This window comes from Alligator mississippiensis, chromosome 1 (assembly GCF_030867095.1).
Source record: "Alligator mississippiensis isolate rAllMis1 chromosome 1, rAllMis1, whole genome shotgun sequence".
Classification (NCBI taxonomy): domain Eukaryota; kingdom Metazoa; phylum Chordata; order Crocodylia; family Alligatoridae; genus Alligator; species Alligator mississippiensis.
In genome coordinates, this window is record NC_081824.1 from 448,156,902 (window position 1) to 448,182,808 (window position 25,907).

The following is a 25,907-nucleotide window of genomic DNA, read 5'->3' on the forward strand; positions in this document are numbered from 1 at the left end:
AAATCTTCTGCCTCAGATTGATTCAACCCTTCCTAGCCCACACCTTGTTCAGAATTCCTGCAGTGCAAAAGCTGATGTGTCCCTAATGTTATGAAAAGACAAAATACCAGTTAATGATGCTATTGAATCCTGCTGTCATGGGGTGTAGTCTGGAACACATTTAAGTGAATAAATGTGGAAGTTTATTCAAGAGAGTAAGAAAGACTCAGGTATAACATTAAGCATACAAAAGATGAAGGTTTCTTATGATAATGTCACAGGCAAATGCATCATAATGCTGCATGACCCAGAGAACCTTGTGTACTTTACTGTTGAGTGACATTTCTAGAGAAAGGGACTGACTGGGAAACCTTAGGAAAGCAAAGCATTCTCCAAAGCAGGAACTGTACTCAGAATAAAATTAAGCAACATACCAGGTAAAAAAATGCCTCTTAAATTCATAGTAAATATGTAAACTCTATGTCAGTCTTTAATACTATGAGGAATTGGAATTTAGAACCACTACTGAGTCATTTTGATTGTTTGTTTATATAGAACGTGGAAGCCGGACTTTCGGAGATGAAAAATGAGCTGCAGACACGTGATGCTCTCTGGAAGGGGGTAAAAATGGAATGCCAACAGTTGCGCAAAGAATTATTGAAAATCGGAGAGAATAGAAATGTGCAGGAAAATCAAATAAAGTAGGTATTCTAAAAATAACATTTGCATTGTAAAAAACTTATGTATTAAAACTATTTTCTTTAATTTTAGTTTAGTTTGTTTTAAAAAGATATTCTGGATTAGGTCAGATGCTAAATATTTTTTATTAACATGTTAATCAGCAATTTTATATTATGAGATTATATGCAATATCTATGCACTCTGTTTGATAGCCTGGATATTGCTTAATTCTTTACACATTATTATATTTTATTTACTTGGATTTATATACTTATTTAATGAAAAGGAGCACATTTCCTTTCTACTAGGTACTTGTTAATATAACATTTTATATATTGTATATATAAAATGATTACAACCAAGATTTCTTAACCCTCTTTGATTAAAATGAGTATCTGTTTATGGCTGTTTTAGTAGAATGAATGTTTTGCCTTGCCCATATGTAGTAACATAACATATAGGTTAACAAATAAATTCAGTATTCTTACTGCATACTGCATGGTCCTGGATCTCCATATTCCACCAATATCCACCCTGGTTTAAGTAGTGAAACTTTCAGTCCCAGCTGGATTGATGAGGAAGAGAATTTTTTTTAGATGAAGCTCATGGTATTTTCTGTTTACCTAATGCGTTGTTTTTCTTTAATATTGGGAGCAATCTGATCCTCAGTAATTTGTGGGGTTTTTTTATGTAAAGTCTTCAATCAGCTTGTGTACAACGTGTTGAAGACCTGGAAAATAAAAAAACTGAGCTATTAGCATTACAACATCATCAAAAAAGTCAGCAAGAAGATCTAAATAAGGTATTTACAAAAATTTTGAAATGTTACTTGTTATATAGATTTTGTTTTAAGTATATAGTACAAAATCATAGCCTTGCTTATGTGAGTGTGCTACAGTATATTGGAGAATAAATTGCATGCTTTCAGATAGAAGGGAAACTAACACATATGTTATGTTCCCAGAAGGAATTGAGCAGCTGTGCACCCAGCACCCACATGCACTGAGAAATCAATAGAGTTGGGCACAGCATGCATAAATAATGACAGCTATCCATGCCAAAAGGGTACCATCGTAGAATTAATACCTACATGGAGTGCATAATAACAGCAGGTAATAGGCAGTGTGTGACCCCAAACATAAAGTACACTGGGTGAACAAGATAAAGTTAACAGGCCAGATGCCCAGAGAGGGTACATTGGTCAAGTGAACCCAGGCTTCTCTTTGCTACCAACACAGCTCACCACAGGGTGCATCTACACATGTATTAATGTGCTTTTCCTAATGCACATTAAATTTACTACCTCCAGTGAGAGGGCATTTTTACTTGTGCAAGAGCTGAGTGCTTTGAAAAGCACCCAGCGCTGCAACACTTACAGTTGTGTAAGTGGGAAAATGCACATCAGCGCAAAGAAAATAGCGGTGGTGCACTTGTAAATTAAAACATCTCAGAGGTGCTTTAGCTCAAAAGTGCACCGCCACCATTTTCTCTGTGCTGGCGTGCATTTCACTGCTTATACAACTGTGCTCAGTGCGGCACATGTCAGCTCCTATGCAGAGCAGACTCGATAGAGTCTGCTGTTAGTTTCCCTTCTGTCTGAAAGCGGCGGATCTCCAGCACATCCAAGAACTAGAAGGTATGTGTATAAATGCCCTAAAGTACTAAATAAATGCGCATTAGGCTGCCCTAATGCACAATACTGAAAGCGCACATTTTTTATGTGACACTTAATGTTCAGTAGCCTATTTTACTATGCATTAGCGTAATTGCATGTTTTTTACGTGACACATAAATGCACAGTAAAATAGGCTACTGTGCATTTTAGCATATGTGTAGACACACCCATAGTGCTCTATTCATTGAATTGCCTACCACACTACTCACACAGTAGCCACCTAAATTCTATGTAGCATCAATAGCAGGCAACAGTTTGGGGTGGAATATGATTTGGCAATTCCCAATACCAAATATAGCTGTGTTACTTCCTTCAGGGTGGAGAGGTTAAACATAATTCTTCTCACATGTGTGGTTTATGCTGCTGACCAATATTGTAAGCAGTACTCTGCAAAAATTATGGGAGAAATTATGCAGCAGTTTAGATATTTATGTCTAAATATATTGCTTACATCTTTTGTTTTTTGTGCAAATCAAATAAAGTGAAAATACCATCTACTATTGATTGTGCATGGTATTATGAGAAAATTAATTAATACAAGCTTGACTACAGTTATGTTGGCTTTGGTTGTTGCAGTACCCAATAGTGTAATATTCTTTTAAGTAATATGAAAATCTACTGGTATTGAATTATTTGTTATTGGCAGAAAGATTATGAAACCCACAATCTCTTTATAGATTCTCTGGAGATATTAGAGTGTATAGAAAACTTCACCTTAAATATTTTATGTAATAGCAGTAGTAGTTGTCATAAAGTGGCTTGGGAAATTGTTTTGTTCCCTAATAGCTAACAGCTCTGTTTTATAATACAAAATAAGTTATTTTTCTTTATTTCTAAAGTTTTTGGTTTTTTCTTGTTAAAGAGTTTCTAATTCTTAACATCAGTGTTTATAAACACTATCCATATCATTAATTTTCTTATTGTGAATTAAAATAGTACATCCTTTGTTCACATTTGACATTGAATCGTATCATAAATTGCAGATTATTTCTTTTCCCAGAATCAGTTTAACAAAGCTGGTTGCACTGAATCATAGTGATATTTTATTTTAAAATATCCTTAAAATCACTGACATGGCTAGAGGAGTTGGTGTATTGGAACCAGGGAGCGAAAAAGTCACTAGTAGGTGATAAGTGATACAATCTAATACACTGCAAAATATTTTTGCTTTTTGGAACATATTTACTGCAGATAAGAGACCATCTTTATCTTGAGGAGCAGTCCCATAGCTCTGAGCAGAAAAGAATGAGGACAGAAATCTCTGACCTGACAAAAAAGCTTCATCAGAAGGAGATCACTATAGCAACTATCTCACAGAAAGCTACTCTTCTGGAAAGACAGTTAAAAATGGAGTTAGAGATAAAAAGAAAATTGTTAAGAGCACAACAGGTATGCAAACAGACAAAAAAACAGCTCTGGTCATTCTGCTGCTTATTATCAATGATGACTTACATGATCTGCTAATAACGGCACTACATCTTGTGCATTAGTTTTCATCGGCCATACTTTATATTTAAACCCTGAGAAAAAATACAAAAAATAGCCAAAATTCTACTGGAACAATAAAAGACCAGTAAATGTCAGTTGTACAACATGCAATCTTAACATATAGTCCATTTTGATGATTATTACTGAAGTTAACATTCCAGCACATGGAAGATTTTGAAAAATTCTGGTCTGACAAAATTATAACTATATTGGGCGCATCTACATGAGACACTTTACTGCACAGTAGAATAAATTACTGTGCAATAACCATCACCATCTACACATGCAGACCCGTACTGAACAGTAATTTGCTTTACTCCGTAGTTAATTTGCTACCTGCATTTGCAGGTACCAAATTAATTGCCAAGTAGTTACTGTGCAATAAGGTATGTGTGGATGGCTGTCAGGCAGCAAATTTGCTCTAGTCAGCCAGGCAGCAGGGGGTGGGAAATTGCTCCCTGCCCCTGAGAGCTGCCTGCTGCTGGGGCAGGCTTCACAGAGCTGGGGATGAGAGTTCCCTGCCCAGCCTGGACCCGGCTGTAACCTGCCCCAGATGGGACATTGCCAGCCAGCCCTGGGCAGCTCGGGGAAGTCTGCACATGCAGCCTGGAGCTGGCTGGGAACTATGTGAAACAGGACAGTTCCCAGCCAGCTCTGGGCTGCAAATGCAGACTGGGACAGTTCCTGGCCAGCCCTAGGTTGCTCAGGGAAGTCTGTATATGCAGCCTGGGAACTGCCCGCCCCAGTCTAGGGCAGGTCCCAGCCCAGCAGCTCTTTCCCAGCTCCATGTCCTGATGGGGTGATCAAGACACAAGGCTTGGAAAGAGCTGCAGGGGAGGAACAGGTCCCAGCCCTCTGCCCTGATCCACTGGTAGGGCAGCTAGCAGCGAGCCCCTAGCTGGGTGGGGAATCCCTACCAAGCTGGGGGCTCACTGCTAGCTGCCCCACTGGTGGATCAGGGCAGGGAGCTGGGACCTGTCCCTCCCCTGCAGCTTTTTCCCAGCCCCCTACCCCCAACTGGGAAGCTGGGGCCGGGAGCTCCCTGCTGCTGGGGCAGGTGGACATTGTCCCGGCAAGGGATCCACCATCAAAGCCCACCCTGGCAGCAGGCAGCTCCCAGGAGCAGGGAGCAATCTCCCAGCCCCTGCTGAGAATCAGCTATCTCCTGGCCTTGTGCTCCCTGCCAGCCCCTGGGCTAGTACCAAGGGGGAGCCTGGGGCTCCCTCTGGCTGCTGCAGGGGACAAAGCAGGGTGGAAGTAGCCCTCTCTGGGCTTCTCCCATTGGGAGCAAATCTGCTCCTAAATACCTGCATGTGTAGACACCTCCCCAGGGTAGGTTTACTCCTCAGTAAATTATTGCAGAGTAAACCCATGCAGTAGCATTTGCACGTGTAGATGTACCCAGTATCATTCGATTTTTTTTTTTATTACAGTATCAAGCTTTGCTTACGTTTCACAGCTCTTTATGATTTTGTTAAAAAATGTTCAGACTGAAAATTAAATTATCAACTTTAAAGCTGGATTTTTAACCAATCAGTATTGTAAATGAGGGGTCTAATCAGTACCCCCAGGCTCCCAGTCTGGGTGCAACGGCAGGAGTGGGGGCATGGCCAGAGGCTGGCCAGCATGGCCCCCTAAGGCAGAGGCGGTAGGGAGGGGATTTATTCCCCCCTCCACCCCCTCTGTCCCCATGGGAATCCATCTGGGGTCTGTCCATCCCAACCACCACTGCTGCCAATCATTCCCTATGCAGCACATGTGGTGGGATAAGCTCCTTTCCTGCCCCCTCTGCCAGATACTAGAGGGAGGGGGGAAATTACCCCCCTCTCTACCCCCTTACCTAAGAGGGCCATTCTGGCTGACCTCTGGCCACGCCCCCACCCCTGCTGCTGGAGTGGTGAGGGGGCAGGGAGCTTGATGGGGGTGGCAGCTGCTGTCATGCTTTCCTGGGAAGCACAAGCCTCTTCCTTGTGGGGGCTACACTGTGGGTGGGAGCAGAGCAAGATGGGGCGGTCAGAGTTGCCACAGACTGCGCAGAGCGAGCAATGGCATCAGAGCTTGGAGGGGTGGCCAGAGCCCCCCAAGCCCTCCTTAGTGCTGCCACCACTAGCAGTAGCTCTCACTGCCCTGTTCCGCCCTGCTGTGCTCCCATCTGCAACACAGCCCCCTGCCAAGAAGAGGCTTGTACTCCCCAGGAAACCATGACAATGACAGCCGCCCCCATCAGGATCCTTGCCCCCTTGCCACTCCAGCATCAGGGGTGGGACAGTGGCCAGAGGCTGGCTGGCATGGCCCCCTTGGGCAAGAGGGCAGGGAGAGGGGTTATTTCCCCACTCCGTCTGGCATCTGGCAGAGGGGGTAGGGCTGGAGTTTATTCTGCCACTCACCCTGTGCAAGAAGCAATTGGTCGCAGTGGCAGTCAGGATGGGCATACCCCAGCTGCAGTTCCCTTGGGACAAAGTGGAGGGGAATAAGCCCCCTCCCTGTCCCCTCTGCTTCAGGGGCCATGCCAGCCAGCCTCTGGCCATGCCCCCACTGCTGCAGCAGTGAGGGGGGAGTGCCAGGTGGACCCCAGCTCTGATCCATGCCAGTGGGACAGGGAGGTGGAAATTAAACCCTCTCCCTGGCCGGTTCACTTGAGGCTACTGCCAGGGCTGGCCATGCCTCAACCACTAGAGCAGCCAGTGGAGAAATGCCTGGCAGGTCCATGCTGGTGAGATGGGAGGGAAGGAGGAATAAACCTCTTCCCTGCCCCCTTTGCCTTACGGGGTGCGGCATCTGGCCATGCCGCTGCCCCTGCCCTAGGGAGCAGAGGGTCAGGGCCAGCCCTGCTCCAGTGAAGTAGAAAGCACAGCCCCGCCCAGGCCTGCAGAGCATGTAAAGATGCTGGGGGACTCTGGTTTAACTTAAGCCAGGAAGGGGTCTGGGACACAAGTTCCATAAACCAGTTTGAACTCAATCAGTTAAACCTGGTTGAATATAGTATCAGACTTATCTCAAACTGGCTTTGGCCATTTTGAAACTGGTTTATGTGTACTGAACTTCTGTTCTGTTACAGGTTTAAACCAGTTTCTGATCACTTAAACCAGTTTTTGTAACTTCTGTCCTAGCCTAAGAGGCTTGTGGCCCCTAACGACTCAGAAATTAAAGTCCTGTTGTAAATCATTGCAAACTTCAGGTTTAAATATATATATATGGCCTATCCATTACTGATATGTTGAGTATATGTGAGAAGCAAATATAGTTTACCAACCCCCCTGAAATTCGGAGGGTTAGAGCTCATTTCTGCGTGTACATAGAAACACTGTGATCTAACAGAACCCTTTAATATTGTAAATAAGACAAAAAGTGCTTAAGAGGGGGTGTAAACCATCTGCTACCACATGGCACTATTCACAATGTCCATGCTACCTACAATATCATCCACCATAGTGGATTACACAGAAGAGCCAGGTCCCTGGCTTCAACCCAATTTTAGCAGGCTGCAGGATATGTTGTAGTGCACACAATTGACACTTCATTAACTCAGCTGTGTACCTGCTCCACCTTGTGCTTCTTTTTAACATGGGTTTAAAAAAATAATAATTAGCACATATATCTTTAATATGGAACCTAGTACCTTTTTCTATCTTAATGTTGCTTTCATCATTAGTATAGACTGATAATTTTTCTTGAATACTTTGAATAAAACTATAGATTCAAATTTCTACATAATTAGTCACTACATGTCACTGGTATTGTTGCATTCAACTAAGTGTTTAATCTTTCACCAGTTATTAGGGCTGAGTTACGAAACTATCAAACCTGAAAACACACATCTGAAAGAGACTATGGAAAATTGGGAATCTAGAAGACGCATGGTACTTTTTTTTTATCTGTGCAATGTACAGTTATTGATGTTTGTAATAAGTATAGATTGGGATCTTGTCAAAAGAGAAGTTACCAAGGTCTGAGCCAGAGGTCATTTTAATGATTTATATGCACTAGAAAAATCTTTATTTTGCTTTCTTCCTGTCTCACTATTGGAATAAAAAGACAGTAGTAAGTAGTAAGGTTCTTAATCTTAACAACAGTGAATCCCTCCTTTTAAAATTAAAAGAGTTCACTGGCGGATATGTTAAGGTACCATTAGTAGTTTTTTAGAATTTATGCACACTCTGGGAGAGACATTAGCAAGGTGTGGCAGGATACTGTTTGTGCCTGCCACTTTAAGGGCCTGGAGCTGGCAGCTGCCAGGTGCCTGATGAGGCAGCCATTTTGAATCTGGGGCTGCCCGTATAAACCGGGCAGTTTTGCTGCTGGAGGCCAGGCAACAACATCACCTGGCTGGAGGGCTGCTGGTATCATCTGAAGGTAAAGGAGGAGCTGTAGGGGATGGTCAAGAGACTCCTGGTCCTGGGAACAACCTAAAACTGCACCCTGCCAGGAGTGGGTGGCCTGGTGGGGCTCCCAGTGGCACGGAAGCCCCCAAGAAATGCCAGACCAGTGACCGCCCCGGTGAAAGGCAGGTCGGGGCACCTTAACTCCTTGCCCCCACAACCGGGTGGGTTACCGGTTGGAGGGTCTGGAAGGTGGACCCCATAGAGAAAGAGTGAGGCCATAGACTCACGCCTCTCTGAACTTCCCCTGACTGGTCAATGCTGGGGCCAGAACCAGAAGGGTCAAAGGGCCAGGGGCCCACTGTGAGGAACACTCAAGAGCTGAGGGACTGGGGTTCTGGCTGTCCTGGAGGTGGGCCAGGGCTAGATGAGCCAAAGGTCCCAGGGGGGGACCACACCCGAAGGGGAAGCAGTTCAGGTAGCTATGCTGCCCAGTATGAAGGTGGAATAGGCCCCCTGAAGAGAGGAATACAGGTGGGGTTCAATTAGTAGGATTCTGGGGCCCAGTGTGGGGGCCGGTGATAGTGAGAACATCTGGATGCCATCTGCGAGGCTTGGGCTGCGGTGTAGGGGAGGATTAGAGCTGCAGGTAGTGCCCCCTGGCATTGGGGCAGGAAATGGGCAGTCTCCCGCTTATTAACTTCTATTAATTAATTCCAACAAGGTGCAGTGGGCAAGAAGGTGGGCAGTTAGCCCAGAAACAGGGTGAGTGGGCCACAGGGAAGTCGGCCGCAAGCAGGCCCCGTGTTACACAAGGCTGTCTACTTAGACAGTGGCAGGCCTATTATACCTTGCAATATGCAATGTGAAACCTTGGAACTTGGCAATGGTACCAGAGGATTGGAAAAGGGCTAATGTGGTCCCCATTTACAAGAAGGGGAGAAAGGAGGACCCTGGCAATTATAGGCTAGTCAGTCTTACCTCGGTCCTTGGGAAGACCTTTGAGAAAATTACGAAGGAGCACATCTGCAAGGCCCCAGCAGGGGAGGTAATGCTCAGGGGCAACCAGCATGGGTTCACTGAGGGCAGATCCTGCCTGACTAACCTGGTTTTCTTTTATGATCAGGACACAAAGTCCCTGGACGAGGGTGTTAGGGTTGATGTTGTCTTCCTGGACTTTAAGAAGGCCTTTGACATTGTTTCCCACCACATTCTCTTAAAAAAAAAACTAGGTAACTGTGCCATTGATGCCTACCCAGTCAGATGGGTGGCAAATTGGCTAGATGGTCACACCCAGAAAGTGGTGGTGGACAGGTCGTTTTCGACCTGGAGGGATGTGGGCAGTGGAGTCCCCCAGGGCTCAGTCCTGGGGCCTGTACTGTTCAACATCTTCATCAGTGATCTGGATGTGGGTGTGGAAAGCACGCTGTCCAAATTCGCTGATGACACTAATTTGTGGGGTGAGGTGGGCACGCTGGAGGGGAGGGACAGAATCCAGCTACATCTAGACGGGTTACAGAGGTGGGCGGATGAGAATAGGTTGGAATTCAATGCAGACAAGTGCAAGGTGCTGCATCTAGGGAGAAGAAATCAGCAACACAGCTATAGACTGGGGAACACCGTTCTTGACCACACGGTGGCAGAAAGGGATCTTAGAGCCATTGTTGATTCCAGGATGAACATGAGCCGCCAATGCGAGGAAGCAGTCAGTAAAGCTAACCACACTTTGTCGTGCATCTACAGATGCATCACAAGCAGGTCCAGGGAGGTGATCCTTCCCCTGTATGCGGCGTTGCTCAGGTCGCAGTTGGAGACTGCATCCAGTTCTGGGCACCGCACTTCAAGAGGATGTGGCTAGCATTAAGAGGGTCCAGAGGAGGGCCACTCGCATGGTCAAGGGGCAGCAGGGCAGGCCCTACAAAGAGAGGCTAAAGGGTCTGAACCTATTCAGCCTCCACAAAAGAAGGCTGAGAGGGGATCTGGTGGCCATTTACAAACTCACCAGGGGGGACCAGCGATAACTGGGGGAGGCTCTGTTCCCCTGGGCACCACCTGGGGTTACTAGGAATAATGGCCACAAGTTGTTAGAGAGAAGGTTCAGGCTGGACATCAGGAGACATTACTTTACAGTTAGGGCTGCCAGGCTCTGGAATGGGCTCCCAAGTGAGTTGGTACACTCTCCTACCTTGGGGGTCTTCAAGAGGAGGCTGGACAGATATTTGGTTGGGGTGATATGACCCCAGCAGCTGTTTCTGCCCAGGGCAGGGGGTCGGATCTTATGATCTGTTTAGGTCCCTTCCAACCCTAAGCACTATGATACTATGATACATTTACATATATAATGGTGCAGCAACAGCATCTTATGCACCAAAATACAGATTTACTGATAAGAGGCTAGAAGGAAAATAACCTCCAAACCCACAAATTGTTATGTTTGTACTAAGAGTGCCCCAGAAAGGATGTGTAACCCAATCAAAAGCAAATGGTATGAGTAAAATGCAAATCAAGCCATATATTATTTGAAACAGATGGATAGTTTAGAAACTCCATTGACACAAGATAACTCTGAACTTAGAGCAACTTATACTCTTCAATATCTATCTATGCCTAGACTAGTGATTCTCAACCAGGGTGCCGGAGCACCTTGGGGTGTCCCAAGATCCTTTGAAGGGTGCTGCAGGAAATGTGAGGTGATAAGTAAGGTGCGACAAGATAAGCAGATAAAGGCAGGCTCGGACTTCAGGTGTGAGCAGATAAGCAGATAAGGATGAGCTCAGGCTTTTCCTACCCAGCTGTTCCCCTCTCCTCACTGTCTGTCCCCTCTGAAGGAGGTAGGCCCTGTAATAAATAGATTAGTTTTTGAAATGGGGTGTGTCTCAGTTCACAGAAGTTATGTAGAGGTGTCTCAACTCTGACAAGAGGTGCCTTGAATCTAAGAAGGCTGAGAAATACTGGTCTAGACACTAGAGTTTCTGACTGTCTGTTCACTGTAAATCACTTCACTTAATCATTTTTCACAAAGCATTAATTTATGCACAGTCATCGTCCCATGTTAAGAGATGGACACTAAACCCATTTTTATTGTCACTAATTTTGCTAATATGAAGCTTAAATAATAGCACATAAACTGAAACTGGCCCTTGCCCCCTTCAGCTCTTCAATACCCATTTGTCTTCAAATAGGTGATATTACAAGTTAATTCATAAAAGCATATGAAAAATCACCATGGAAAATTAGCAGTCTGTAAATGCAACCTTATCATCATATATTGTTTGAACCACAGTGCATTCCACAAACAAGCTTCTAGCCAAACTCATGTTGACATGCCACTACGATTGTGTCTAATATTTCACTGGAAAAAACATTGGGATGTTGTTGTAAATACTATACAATCATCATTAGAGGTGCACCGATACATCTGTCTGATATCAGATCAGTACTGTTATAAAGACAATTGGCTGTATCGGATATCGGCCTGATGGAGCCGATAATTTGGCTGATAAACGCCCGTGCAGCTGCAGCACAGCAGTCAGGCAGCAAGGAGCACAGCTGGAAGCGTGGAGAGTTGCCTCCAGCTAGTAAGTCCGGTGTGGTGGAAGTGGAGTGGGGAAGTGGGGAAGGAAGGAGCGTTGGGGGGGGGGGCAGATCAACACCCCCCCCCGTGGTAAGGGAGGGGGCAGGGGCAGGCATTGCCTGGGGGGGAGGGAGGGAGCCATGGCTCATTGGGAGAGGTGGCTCCCACCACTACTTGAACCCAAGGAAGGCATGGGGGGGGGCACATGCCCCCCCCCCCCGAATCTGCATGGGGTGGGGTGGGGCGGGATGCAGCCAGGGCTGGGGCCAGGCTCAGGGTGAGTGCCAGTGGCATTGAGAGGATGCTGCACCCACCCCAGATTTCACCGCTGCTCCAATCCCAGTGCTGCTGCATCCATTTCCAGTGCCGCCGGGATGCAGCATCCTCCCAGCGCCACTGGCACCCACTCCAAGCCCAGTTCTCACCCTACCCCACACAGAACTGGGGTCACATGCACCTCCCCATGCCCTCCCAGGGTGCAAGCAGTGGTGGGAGCTGCCTCTCTCCCTGCACGAGCTTCAGCTGTCGCCTCCTCGACCCTGCCTGGGCAGTGCCTACCCCCTCCTTCACCACAGGGGGTGTTGTTCTGCCCCCACAACAGACTTACCAGCTGGAGGCAGATGTATCAGAAATCAGATCAGTATCGGCCAATATGCCTCCTTAAATATCAGCTATTGGTATTGGCCCCCAAAATCTCTATTGGTGCACTCCTAATCATCAGGCCTTCTTTTAGGGATGGTGATCTGTTTATGCAAGAGGCAAAGATATTTTGGGGAGCTTATATATTTTTTGGAACAACTATCACTAGGAGAGATTTTAGACAAGCTTTTGGACATAGAGACCCTTTATCAGGTCTGAGAAAGAAGCAGACATAGCTTGAGATAAGTAATAAATTGGATAATATTCAATAGAAATAGAAAACTCTATATGTAAATGATAACAGTTAGCTTAAAATAATACAGCAGGGTTCTGAAAATAGCAGAGACATTATCAGGAGTAGCTGATAGACAGGAGAAACATCTGGCTGGGCACAGCAGTGGAGGGTGGGTTCTCCCTTCCTGTGCCTGCTCCTGGGCTGGTGGGAGACACCTAGGGAGGCATGCAAGGATTAGGTGCAGGAAGGTGAAGCCTGCTATTGCCACTGTCCCCAGCCAACCACTGCAGCCACTCCACAGAACCCCTGGATGGAGCAAGGCAGGATTAGCCCAGGGACTTCCTCACTGCCAGGTCAGCTGGTGCAGTGGTGGTGGATAGGTCTTCTATCTCTGAACCTGTTCTCTTCCTGGTCCTCTCTACCATACTTGGCCAGCCCAGCTGCTCCAGCCATGCCCTGTCCCCATCTCTCCCAGGGTCTGATCTCAGTTTCTGCTCCCTGGATTCCACAGGGGACGCAGGCTTCTGGGGCTGCAGGAAAATGGAGCTGCCAGCATTTCTTCCAACTCCAGCCTGAGCATCATGTAGTGCCTGGTGGAGCAGCTCAAGCTGGAGACAGCTGTGGCACAGATCAAGGTTGGGGAAGAAGGGCAGTGCTGAAAGCTGATAGGTTTACAGCCACCTCTGTGGCATCAGTCACAGCTGCTGCAATGACCTGAGAACAAAATCCTAGATCCATCTATGGAAAGGAATGTATAAATATAGGCCCACAGCATACAAATTGTATGATACATATCCTTGTGTATTGGTGGTTCAGATCTGGTAATGCCCTTCCAACCAGATCTGCAAACACAATTGTACTAGAGCAGTGGTACTCAACCTCTGGCCTGTGGGCCACATACATCCCACAGAGCCATATATACTGGCCCACAGTGCTCCACATGGGTCTAGAAGTTTGATGGTGGTGAAGTGGTGACAGCAGTACTATCAAATTTTCAGACTTGTGGGGAGCACCCCACACTGAATTACATAGTCCTGAACGCTAGATCACTTTTCCACAGTTGAGTCAATGCTCAGTGTCGCTTCATGGCTGGATCCAGCACACAAGGTTGAATCAGCACTGGCTCTGGCATGGGTCTGGCAGGCTGGTTGAACTAGCACTGGCTCTGGCATGCAGAGTCAGGCTGGTACACAGAATTGCACCTACATACCAGCTCTGTACATGGGATCCAGCCTGTGAACCAGCTCAACACCACTCATCCATCCCAGAGGACTGAAAGATTGAGTACCATTGTACTAGACCAGTGGTGCTCAACTTTTTTGCCCTGTGGGCTGGATGGGGAGTGCCTATAATTCTCCACAGGCACCTGCTTTATAAGGTGTCAGTTACATAGGAATAGACTTTGAATTAGTTTGACATTTATACTATAATGGGAAGATTGAATGGGAGGTACCACCTGTCAGATCATAGAATCATAGAAAATGAGGGGTGTAAAGGACCTCAGGAGATCATCTAGTCCTACCCCGTGCTCAAAGCAGGACCACCCCCAACTAGATCATAGCAGCAAAAAATGTATCTAGCCGTGTCTTAAAAACATCCTGAGACAGATATTTCACCACCTCTCTGGGTAACCTGTTCCAGTGTTTTACTACCCTCCTAGTGAGAAAATATCTAACCTAAACTCCCCTTGTTGCAACCTGAGATTGTTGCTCCTTGTTCTGTCATCTGCCACCACTGAAAACAGTCTAGCTCCATCCTTTTTTTTAACTCCCCTTCAGGTAGTTGAAGGCTTCTATTAAATCCCCTCTCAGTCTTCTCTTCTCTAGACTAAATAAGCCCAGTTCCCTCAGCCAGTCCTCATAAGTTATTTCTCCTAGCTCAGGAACCATTTTTGTTGCCCTCCGCTGGATTCTGTCCAACTTGTCCACATCCTTTCTGTAGTGGGGGACCTAAAACTGAACACAGTACTCCAGATGTGGCCTCACAAGTGCTGAAGAGAGGGGAAGAATCACTTCCCTGAACCTACTGGCAACACTTGTACCAATGCAGCCCAGTATGCCATTAGTCTTCTTGGCAACAAGGGCACGCTGCTGGCTCATATTCAGCTTATTGTTCACTGTACCCCCCAGGTCATTTTCTGCACAGCTGCTGCCCAGCCAGTCAGCCCCCAGCCTGTACTGGTGCATGGGATTGTTCCATCCTAAGTGCAGGACTTCCCATTTGTCCTTGTTGAACCTCATGAGATTCCTTTTGGCCCAATCCTCCAATTTGTCTAGGTCATACTGAATCCTAGCCGTACCCTCCAGCATATCTACCACTCCCCCCAGCTTGGTGTCATCTGCAAATTTGCTAAGGGTGCAGTCTATGCCATCTTCCAGGTCACTGATGAAGACATTGAACAAAACTGGCCCCAGGACCAACCCGTGGGGCACTCCACTTGATACCAGCTGCCAACTAGACATTTAGCCATTGATTGTTACCTTCTGAGCCTGATGCTTCAACCAGTTTTCTATCCACCTTACAGTCCATTCATCCATCCCATACTTCCTTAGTTTGCCTGCAAGAATGTTGTGGGAGACCGTATCAAAACTCTTGCTAAAATTGAGGTATATCACATCCCCTGGTCTCCCTGCATCCACAGACCCATTCATCTCATCATAGAAGGCAATCAAGTTGATCAGGCACATGGCTCAAATGTAAGAGTATGGACAGTAGCTTAAGTGAGGGGATGACCAGGGCAGCAGTCCCAGATTCCATCTTATTTGGTGGGATGCCAGGGGGGCAGAATAGCTAGCATTTGCAGCTAACCGTGTCACTGTTGTTCATAGATTCATAGATTCATAGATGTTAGGGTCGGAAGGGACCTCAATAGATCATCGAGTCCGACCCCCTGCATAAGCAGGAAAGAGTGCTGGGTCTAGATGACCCCAGCTAGATACTCATCTAACCTCCTCTTGAAAACCTCCAGGGTAGGGGAGAGCACCACCTCCCTTGGAAGCCCGTTCCAGACCTTGGCCACTCGAACTGTGAAGAAGTTCTTCCTAATGTCCAGTCTAAATCTGCTCTCTGCTAGCTTGTGGCCATTGTTTCTTGTAACCCCCGAGGGCGCCTTGGTGAATAAAACCTCACCAATTCCCTTCTGTGCCCCCGTGATGAACTTATAGGCAGCCACAAGGTCGCCTCTCAACCTTCTCTTGCGGAGGCTGAAAAGGTCCAGGTTCTCTAGTCTCTCCTCGTAGGGCTTGGTCTGCAAGTCCTTAACCATACGAGTGGCCCTTCTCTGGACCCTCTCCAGGTTATCCACATCCCTCTTGAAGTGTGGCGCCCAGAATTGCACGCAGTACTCCAACTGCGGTCTGACCAGCGCCCGATAGAGGGGAAGTATCACCTCCTTGGACCTATTCGTCATGCATCTGCTGATGCACGATAAAGTGCCATTGGCTTTTTTGATGGCTTCGTCACACTGTCGACTCATGTTCATCTTGGAGTCCACTAGGACTCCAAGATCCCTTTCCACCTCTGTGCCACCCAGCAGGTCATTCCCTAGGCTGTAGGTGTGCTGGACATTTTTCCTCCCTAGGTGCAGCATTTTGCATTTCTCCTTGTTGAACTGCATCCTGTTGTTTTCTGCCCACTTGTCCAACCTATCCAGGTCTGCCTGTAGCTGTTCCCTGCCCTCCGGCGTGTCCACTTCTCCCCACAGTTTTGTGTCATCTGCAAACTTGGACAGAGTACATTTCACTCCCTCGTCCAAGTCACTGATGAAGACATTAAAGAGTATCGGTCCAAGGACCGAGCCCTGCGGGACCCCACTGCCCACAACCTTCCAGGTCGAGACCGACCCATCCACCACGACTCTCTGGGTGCGACCCTCTAGCCAATTCGCCACCCACCGGACTGTGTAGTCATTCACGTCACAGCCCCTTAACTTGTTCACCAGTATGGGGTGGGATACCGTATTGAAGGCCTTCCTGAAGTCTAAGTATACGACATCCACCCCTCCTCCTGTGTCCAGGCGTTTCGTAACCTGGTCGTAGAAAGAGACTAGATTGGTCAGGCACGATCTGCCTGCCACAAACCCGTGCTGGTTTCCCCTCAGCATAATTTGTCCTACCGGGCTCTCACAAATGTGAGCCTTGATAATTTTTTCAAAGACTTTGCCAAGGATGGAGGTGAGACTGACTGGCCTATAGTTGCCCGGGTCCTCCTTCCTCCCATTTTTGAAAATGGGGACCATGTTGGCCCTTTTCCAGTCCTCCGGGACTTGGCCCGTGCACCACGAGCGTTCGAATATTCCCACCAGTGGCTCTGCAATGACGTCAGCCAGTGCCTTCAGCACACTCGGATGGAGCTCATCCGGGCCTGCCGACTTAAAGGCATCCAGTTCTTCCAAGTGACTCTGCACCATCTCAGAGTCTACGCATGGCAGTCTGGCGCCTTGCTGCTGCCTCTCTACAGCCCCAGTGAGAGACTTGTCGTGCCCCTCGCTTGGGAACACTGAGGCAAAGAACTCGTTGAGTTCAGCCTTGTCCCCCCATCCGTCACCAATTGTTTCTGCCCATTTAGCAGGGGTCCTATTCCTCCCTGGGCCTTCCTTTTACTCCCTATATATCTAAAAAACAATTTCTTGTTGTCTTTTACTTGGGTTGCCATCCTCAGCTCCATGGTAGCTTTGGCCCGTCTAACTGCCTCCCTACAAGCACGAGCAGAGGAGGTATATTCGTCTTTGGTGATCTCTCCCTCTTTCCACTTTTTATGTGCTCCCCTTTTGGCCCTTAGGCTGCCCTGGATTTCTCTGGTCAGCCAGGGAAGCTTCCTGGCCCCTTTCCCTCTTTTGCCTCGCTCGGGGATCGTCTTGCTTTGTGCCCAAAGGATCGTTTCCTTAAGGCACAGCCACCCTTCTTGGACTTCCATTTCTTCAAATCTCCTACTCTGCAGTGCGTCCTTGACTAATGGCCTGAGTTCATTGAAATCAGCTTTCCTAAAGTCTAGCACTTTCACCCTACTAGTTACCTTACCCACTCGACGTCTTATGGTGAATTCTATTATTTGGTGATCACTGTCCCCCAGATGGCTACCAATCTGGAGGTCCCCTACCATGTCATCCCCTGTTGCCAATACCAGATCCAGTATGGCATTCCCCCTAGTGGGACCATGTACCTCCTGTGTCAGGTGGAGGTCCTGTACACAGGTTAGAAACCTTCGTGAGCAGTGGTACTTTGCTGTCTGTGACTCCCAGCAGATGTCTGGGTAGTTTAGGTCCCCCATGACTACCACCTCTTTAGCTTTTATGGTCTCCGAGAGTTGCCTCAGGAGCCCCGAATCTCGTAGCAGACCCCTACCACCAAATCCCTTTCTCCTTGCCCCTCATGTAGCCTAACCCACAATCCTTCTACTTCCTCAACCTTGGATTCTGTCTTGATGAGGGTTGATGTATATTGCTCACTGACATAGAGCGCAACCCCTCCCCCTTTCTTCCCCACCCTGTCCTTTCTGTACAATCTATAGCCCTCAATATGTACTGCCCAGTCGTGGGATGAATCCCACCAGGTTTCTGTTAGCCCCACTAAGTCATAGGTGTTTAGTGCAAGCAGGAGCGCTAGTTCATCCTGCTTGTTCCCCATGCTCCTAGCATTAGTATATAGGCACTTGAGCCCTGCGACTGGTGCCTTTGCTGCCCCCCCGCCCCGAGTCCCAAGGGGCCCATTGTTTCTTACCTTCTTGTTTCTTACCTGTGCCGTAGTGCTGATCTCCCCATGGCTTTCAGGTTTCCAATGCTCTCTTTCTTCAGGCTGGGCTGTCCTTGTGGGTGCCACATGGTTTGGTGGTCCACAGCTTCCCCCGCCCTTGTACTCCCCTCCCCCCAACGAGCCTAGTTTAAAGCCCACCGGAGGAGATCCGCCAACCTAGAAGAAAACACACACTTACCTTTGGGGGACAGGTGAAGCCCATCCCAGCTGAGCATGTCCCTCGTCTTGATGTGCGGGTCGTTGTCCAGGAAGCCGAAGCCTGCCTCGAGACACCACTGCCGAAGCCGCCAGTTGGTTTCTCGGATGCAGTTCTCATACCGTCTTCCGCGTCCGTTCTAAATACTCTCTATGCAGAGCTGTGGCCTTGTTACAATTTTGAGTCTGGATGCTTTAAGGGTATGTAGAAAAGGTATGCTATATAAGAGTGTCTTCAGGGATATCGGTAGAGTGGTGAGGAAAACAGGATCACAAAATTAAGATTGTTTCCCTCATTCACATTTTTTTCTTTTGAAATTGCAAGTCAAGTATTATGATGGCAAGCAGTAAATAAAAATGCACTTCTGTTCCATGCTGATTATGAATGCAGGACCTGAAGTTGGAGGGGGGAAAAGAGTCATTGACACAATCTAGTGCCTGCTCATCTGCAGAATTTCTGTATTATATTAAAAAAAAAATCTGTGCACCAATTATGGAAAGACAGCTGTTTTATTCACAGAGTCTGCAAAGCTCTATTAGTTTCATAGCAGAGTTGCACATTCCTTGAACAGAAGCTTTTTGAGTTACAGAATTTAGAAGCTAGCTTCATTTGCACAGCTTTTAAATACCAAAAGTTGTAATGAAGCTTTAAAGTCTCAACCATTGAATCCATGAACTTTGAAAGTTATATAGACCATAGCTGTTTATTGAGCTCCATGAGAAGTTCTGTAGAGTTCCTAAGTTTTTGTGGGGCTTAGCAAGCTTTTGGATTCTGTCAGAGGAGTCTCTACAAGCTCCACAAGACTCACTAAGAATATATATCTTCCAGGACCTCACAGGGCACATCCAGATGAGCGCACTTGTGCTTCCTGCAGCATCTCAAACCCCTTAAGGTTTGCCCCTTTGGGCAAAATTAGACCCCTGGATATCCAGGGGTCAAAAAAAACCGCACTACAAAATAGCAAGGCAAGGCATGGTCCCAGACCATGCCCTGAGGCAACCAGAGGCTCAGGTCCTCCACAGAGACACGGCTCTATGACTGGCCCTTGCCCAGTGCTGAAGCATGCTGCCTGCCTGTGCAGGGCAAGCAGCAGTGCAGGCTGCAGCGACTGGGACCTGGGCTCTGTGCCAGGTAAGTAGGAAATGGAGGGAGTTGAAGAAGGGGGGAGGGGACCCCCGCCCAACCCTAGGCCACGCTCGCCTCTCCAGCACCCTGATCGCTGCCCACCTGCTCTCAGCTCCCCACTGGCTGCCCCGCCCAGCCCCAACCTTCTGGCACTCAAAAAAAAAAAAAAAAGCCCCACACTCACCAACTGTTGCAGCCACCCTCAGGGCCACTGGAAACTTATGGCAGAGCCCCCCCACAGGGAGGTGGAGGCAGTGGGGACTGGCCCCGGCCGTCTGGCACCCGCGCTGCCGCTTCCCCATTGCACAGGTGCAGCACGGCTCCCCACACTGTCTGGGAGCTGAGGTTGCTGCCCCAGCTCCCAGACAGTGTGCAGTGCCCTGCCAAGCTGCACTGCACCCATGGGATGGGGCAGCGGCAACACAGGTGCCAGGTAGCCGGGGCCGGTCTCTGCACCACACCAGGTGGGGGGCCTTTGCCATGTGTCCACTGTGGCCCCAATGGCCACTGCTACAGCCAGTGAGTGCAGGGCTGCTTCTTTTTTTGAGTGTTGGGAGGCTGGAGCCAAGCAGGGGAGCGACAGTGGGTGGGGCAGGCTGGGGAGCAGCTGGAGACAAGCCCCTGGAGGAGGGGGATGGAGATGAGCCCCTGGAGACAAGCGGGAAATGTTCTCCTGCTCATCTACAGCCTCCTGCTCATTCCCCTGCTCATTTTCTTGCTCATCAATAGCCTTGGGAGGCTGGAGATGAGCAAGAGATCAAGCAGGGGGCTGGAGAGAGCAGGGGAATGTGCAAGGAACTGGAGAGGAGCAGGGGAACGAGTAGGAGGCTGGAGATGAGCAGGAGAACAACTCCAGCTCATCTCCAGCCTCCTTCTCATCCTCCTGCTCCTCTCCAGCCCCCTGCTCCTCTCCACCCCCCTAATCATTCTCCTGATTGTCTTCAGCCTCCCGCTCATCCCCAGCCTTCCGGAATGAGCAGGGGGCTAGAAACCAGGTGGGGCAGCAGGGGGGACTAGGACTGGGTGAGGGGGGCTCTAGGGGGAGTGCTATAGCCCCTGGAGGGGGCTCGGGCCCTTCAGGGAAGTCAGTCCATGTGCTGTGAATGGGGGCTCTGCCCTGTGGGGAGCAGGGGACCCACCCCTTCTAAGCAGCCTCTGCCACACAGGGCCCCCCCATACCCACAGTCCCCACACACTGACCACCCCCCCCCCCCATCCCTCTACACCAGGGCAGGTTGTTGTACTGCTGGGGCCAGCCCAGATGCTGGCCCCAGCCTATAGCTCACCCTGGCTGCACAACCAGGTAGAGCCAGGAAGGTTATTTTGCCTCAAGTAGTACAATTTGCCCCAGACCAAAGTGTATGTCTGGGCACATGTGCTGAGGCAAAAAGCCCCAGCTCAAATTTACCTCACTTCTATTTGAGCTGATGGAAAAGCATGTGTCTGTATGTGTGAACACGCCCACAGGGTTGTCAAAAACACTCCGAAGTGTTACAGCCATCATCGTCTCTCTCTCTCTTTCATGCCTCCCCCTCCCATCTCTTTCACTTCACTGACATCTAAAATGTTGTAAGCTTGTCTGTGCAAGACTGAAACTTAAATGTGTTTTTGTTTATAGTCCTGATTAAGTTTTGATGTCTTAGAAGCAGAGCCAGATCAACCCTTTAGTGGGCCCTAGGCAAACAAACTCATGGGCCCCTACTTAATAGTATATATTTATATTACTTTTTGCACTCAATAATTATAATATGTAAAATAAGCACAATTGGGCCCCTTCTTCACTTAGAGCCTTAGGCATGTGCCTAGTTGGCCCGTGCATTAATCCAGCCCTGCTTAGATGTTCATATACTTTAACTCTCATGACAGAACTTTCTCTCAGAATGGCTTCAGAAAGAGTATGGGACAAATGTTGAGGTGATCTGAAAAGTTGTGCAAAGATTTCTTTGCAGAAACAGAAAAATTCTGAGTTGCTCTAATTCAACTAAATAAAAGAGCTTCCTGACCATTACCACAATAAGTGTGGTGATGCCTGTATTTTTTCTTAGATACATGCATATTTTATATGCATGCATCAGTTAATTTTATTACAGCCCACTTCCTATTAAGCAGCAGGTGGGTGTATTAATTAGTGGAAGGCAAACATCTTTTGCAGCTAAAATTATGAAACAAACTATGTAGGAATCTGTAATTTTTAAAAATGTTTCGTTCATGGATTTTGATCTCTGATCATTAACACAAAGCCCAATTATCTAAAGTGTTGAGCTCCTCTTCTTGGGAGCACCTCTTCTTGGGTGCAGAGCTTCTTCAGCATCTGTGGAGTTGATGGAAAATGAAGATGCTGAAAGCTGTAAGGGAAGAGGGAAATGGAACAGATCAGTCTGGATAGGCCATGCACAAATACTCTTCTAGTTAGCATTTGCTCTGTGCCAGTGTGACATACTGGGCATCTACACGAGATACTGTGTCACTGTAGCAATAAGCTATGGTGATGTAGCTCATCACTACAACAACGTAGCATCAGCAGGCATGAACCGTGATGCTGATGCTACTGTGCAGTAGGGTTGTAAATGACCCCTACGCTGCCAGGACTGTGCCGTAATGGCTGTTACTGCTTAGTCATTTAGTACTTGCTTTAGCATTTAGCAAGTACTAAATAATTGTGCAGTAACAACTGCACAGTCAGGGGCACGTATAGACGCGCCCACTGGGTACTGGGCTAGGTAGACTTGTGATCTGAGTCAGTATGCCATTGTTTATGTTCAGGAATATGTAGCACTGCAGATTTTGGCCTTGTCCTGAGCCATCTTGACTCTTCTAATCCCAAGAATCTAACAGGATCTTTTTGGTTTTCTTCCTCATGATTATACCTCTTGGTGATGGAATAAATGAGCTCTAACACTGCCAGTAAAGTCATTTTACAGCTTTTGTAACAGCACTCTTACGAAGTTACTTCTTTGGGTGGAGTTAAAATTGCATGTCCTTCCCTATATTCACTTACCATTTTCCCCACTGCATCTTTTTGTATTCCAGGGAAACCTGCTTGTTTATAAGCAATATCTTTTAAAAAATTATCCAAAAAATTCTTTTGTATGAGTTGTTTGACAACATTTTGGATATTTTTGCCCTTGAGACCAACATTGCTATTGTACATAGTGTAGAAGAAGTGTGAAAATGAGTGTGTGCATTTTCTCTTGTTATACTTTAGTAGAATCATTACTTGAAGGAGAAATATAACTAAATCAATTACAGCTTTGGGACCTAATAGTTGCTTTTTTGTCATAAGTTTTGTAATGCTACTAATTCAGACACACTGAAAAAACATTACTACCTTGGATATATGATTTGTTGAGAAATTCGTATTTGATTTTTATTGTTACAAAGACTATTATCCCCTTTATCCCATTTAAATAGAACTTTGTTTCCAAAGGCAAATTCTGTTGGTGTATCATTTTTTTATAAGTGCTTTATGACTACAGATAGTAACTATGTATTTAGCAAACAATATTGGTTTGTGTTTGCTTATTAAAAAGTTAATTTTTGTTACTGTGAAAAAATACCCAATCAATGATTACTTTTATTTCCTTCCACAGAATATAGATTTACCTAACAAAGAAAATGAGAATTACACAACTTCTATTCACCAGCTGGAAAGTGAGAATGAAAGGTTACAAAGTAAAATTGTTAAATTACAGAACGATACTGAAACATCATTACTGCCTAGGTTGGATACATATGAAGAAACAGAGTATACCAACCAAACCCAAATGGAAGAAAAGGAAGAGAGGTAAAAATTAGGGTCCCACAGACAAATTAATTTTTCCATAAACGTTTTAAATGTTTTACAAAGAGGCCAAACCCAAGGATCCTTACTCAGCTTCTATCCACTTAAAACTCTCAAAGAGCTCAGCAGATATAGAACAACACCAAATTCCCATATATATATTCCTATTAACTTTGCTATTAATTTTTTATGTTTTCAGTACTTTTAAAAATAATTTTATTTCATATATATTCCTATTAATTTAACTATTATTATCAAGGCACCCCTCAGAAAACACTAGCTTTTAGTTTTCACTTGCTTTTTGGCTGCAAACAAATAATAGAGCAATTCTGTTGCAGAGAACACAGGAAGATCACGACAGGTCAGAATGTTTTTAAAACTATAAATTCCTATTTGAAATCTCTGGGCTCTTGTACACATTTCATAGACATTAGGGCTGGAAGGGACCTCGGAAGATCATCGAGTCCAGCCCCCCGCCCAAAGGGCAGGAAGTCAGCTGGGGTCATAGGATCCCAGCAAGATAAGCATCCAGTTTCATCTTGAAGGTGTTCAATGAAGGCGTTTGAACAACCTCCGGTGCCAGGCTGTTCCAGACCTTGGGGGCTCGGACAGTAAAGAAATTCTTCCTTATGTCCAGCCTGAAACGGTCTTGTAGTAGTTTGTGACCATTCGACCTCGTCATCCCTTGGGGCGCTCTGGTGAACAAACGTTCCCCCAGATACTGGTGGTCACCCCTGATAAACTTGTAGGTGGCCATCAGATCACCCCTGAGCCAGCGCTTTTCCAGGCTAAAGAGCCCCAGGGCTCTCAGCCTGTCATCGTAGCATCTGCTTCCCTGACCTCTGATCATGCACGTGGCTCTTCTCTGGACTCTCTCAAGCTTCTCCACATCCTTTTTGAATTGTGGAGCCCAAAACTGGACACAGTACTCCAGCTGCGGCCTCACTAAGGCCGAGTACAAGGGGAGAATGACGTCCCAGGATTTGCTTGAGAAGCATCTATGGATGCAAGCCAGCGTTTTGGTCGCTTTACTAGCCGCAGCATCGCATTGCAGGCTCATGTTCATCTTGTGGTCAATGATGACCCCGAAGTCTCTTTCTTCCATAGTGCTAGCCAACATAGCACTGCCGAGCCTATAAGGATGCTGCAGGTTTTTTTTCCCCAAGGTGGAGAACCTTGCATTTATCAGCGTTGAACACCATCAGATTCTCGTCCGCCCACTTGCTGAGCCTGTCCAGGTCAGCCTGGATCATCCACCTGTCTTCTGGTGTGGATGCTTTGCCCCAAAGTTTGGTGTCATCAGCGAACTTGGCCAGTCCGCTTCTGACTCCAGTGTCCACATCATTAATGAAGATGTTGAACAGTATGGGTCCAAGGACAGAGCCCTGGGGGACCCCACTGATCACAGGACACCACGATGAGTGACTTCCATCAATTACTACCCTCTGGGTCCGACCCTGGAGCCAATTTTCCAGCCAGTGGATCGTGGAGGACCCAAGGCGACAATTGGCCAGTTTCTCCAAGAGACGATCATGGGACACCAGATCGAAGGCTTTTTTGAAGTCAAGATATATGACATTAATCTCATTTCCCTTGTCCAGGTGATAGGTCACCTGGTCGTAGAAGGAAATGAGATTGGTCAAGCAAGACCTACCCGCAACAAACCCGTGCTGGCTATCCCTTAAAATGTTGGCGTCGGCCAGTCCATTAAGGATGGCCTCCTTAATAAACTTTTCTAAGATCTTCCCCGGGATAGAAGTCAGGCTGATGGGCCTATAGTTAGCCGGATCCACTTTCCTCCCTTTCTTGAAGATAGGCACCACATTGGCCTTCTTCCAGTCTTCGGGCACTACACCAGAGCGCCAAGAGTTTTCAAAGATCCGTGCTAGAGGCTGGGCTATGATGCTCACCAGCTCCTTGAGTACCCTGGGGTGAAGATTGTCAGGGCCGGCTGACTTGAAGGTATCCAGCTTCTCAAGATGTTCCTTCACGAAGTCAGCATTAATGGAGGGCAGGGGATCACCCTCTCCCGGACTTCCCGGTCCTGTAGCGGGCATGGGCATCCCATGGGGCTGATGAAAGACCGACACAAAGTACCTATTTAATAGGCTGGCTTTTTCCTGGGCATTAGTTGCCAGTTGCCCCATCTGGTTCAGCAGGGGTCCAACATTGCCCCTGCTTTTCCTCCGGCTCCCCACATATCTGAAAAAGGACTTTTTATTGTCCTTGATGCTCAAAGCTAGCTGGAGTTCAGTTGCAGCCTTGGCTTTCCTGGTCAGCTCCCTACAGGACCGGACCAGTGAAGAATAATCCTCCTTGGAGGTGACTCCCATCCTCCATCCTTTGTAGGCCTTTCTTTTTAGCCTCAGGAGGTCTGCTAGGTCCCTGGAGAGCCAGGGGGGCTGCTGTGCCCTCTTGCTGCCTTTCCTCCAAGATGGAATAGACTTAGTTTGTGCATTGAGGAT

At 47.2% G+C, this 25,907-nt stretch overlaps 1 protein-coding gene and 1 long non-coding RNA gene across 11 annotated transcripts in view; one reads left to right on the plus strand and one right to left on the minus strand.

The window, feature by feature from the left end:
• LOC132248288 (uncharacterized) overlaps positions 1-20,869 on the minus strand; it is a 56,955-nt gene extending 36,086 nt beyond the window's left edge. The window contains exons 1-3 of one of the 4 annotated variants that reach the window (XR_009459456.1): positions 18,519-20,869; positions 3,788-3,855; positions 1,149-1,390 (exon numbers count right to left, since the gene is read on the minus strand). This is a non-coding gene — a long non-coding RNA (uncharacterized LOC132248288). Of the gene's footprint in view, positions 1-1,148; positions 1,391-3,787; positions 4,641-15,070; positions 15,148-18,518 lie in introns of those variants that run through there. The other 3 variants (XR_009459454.1, XR_009459455.1, XR_009459453.1) reach the window with 3 other exon arrangements.
• DEUP1 (deuterosome assembly protein 1) overlaps positions 1-25,907 on the plus strand; it is a 114,693-nt gene that overhangs the window by 59,643 nt on the left and 29,143 nt on the right. For 6 of the 7 annotated variants that reach the window (XM_059721293.1, XM_019483620.2, XM_059721288.1 and 3 more), the window contains 5 exons: positions 535-680; positions 1,357-1,462; positions 3,527-3,724; positions 7,597-7,683; positions 23,252-23,445. In XM_059721293.1, the coding sequence (XP_059577276.1) occupies positions 535-680; positions 1,357-1,462; positions 3,527-3,724; positions 7,597-7,683; positions 23,252-23,445 (731 nt within the window). The remainder of the gene's footprint in view (positions 1-534; positions 681-1,356; positions 1,463-3,526; positions 3,725-7,596; positions 7,684-23,251; positions 23,446-25,907) is intronic. The other variant, XM_059721295.1, reaches the window with a different exon arrangement.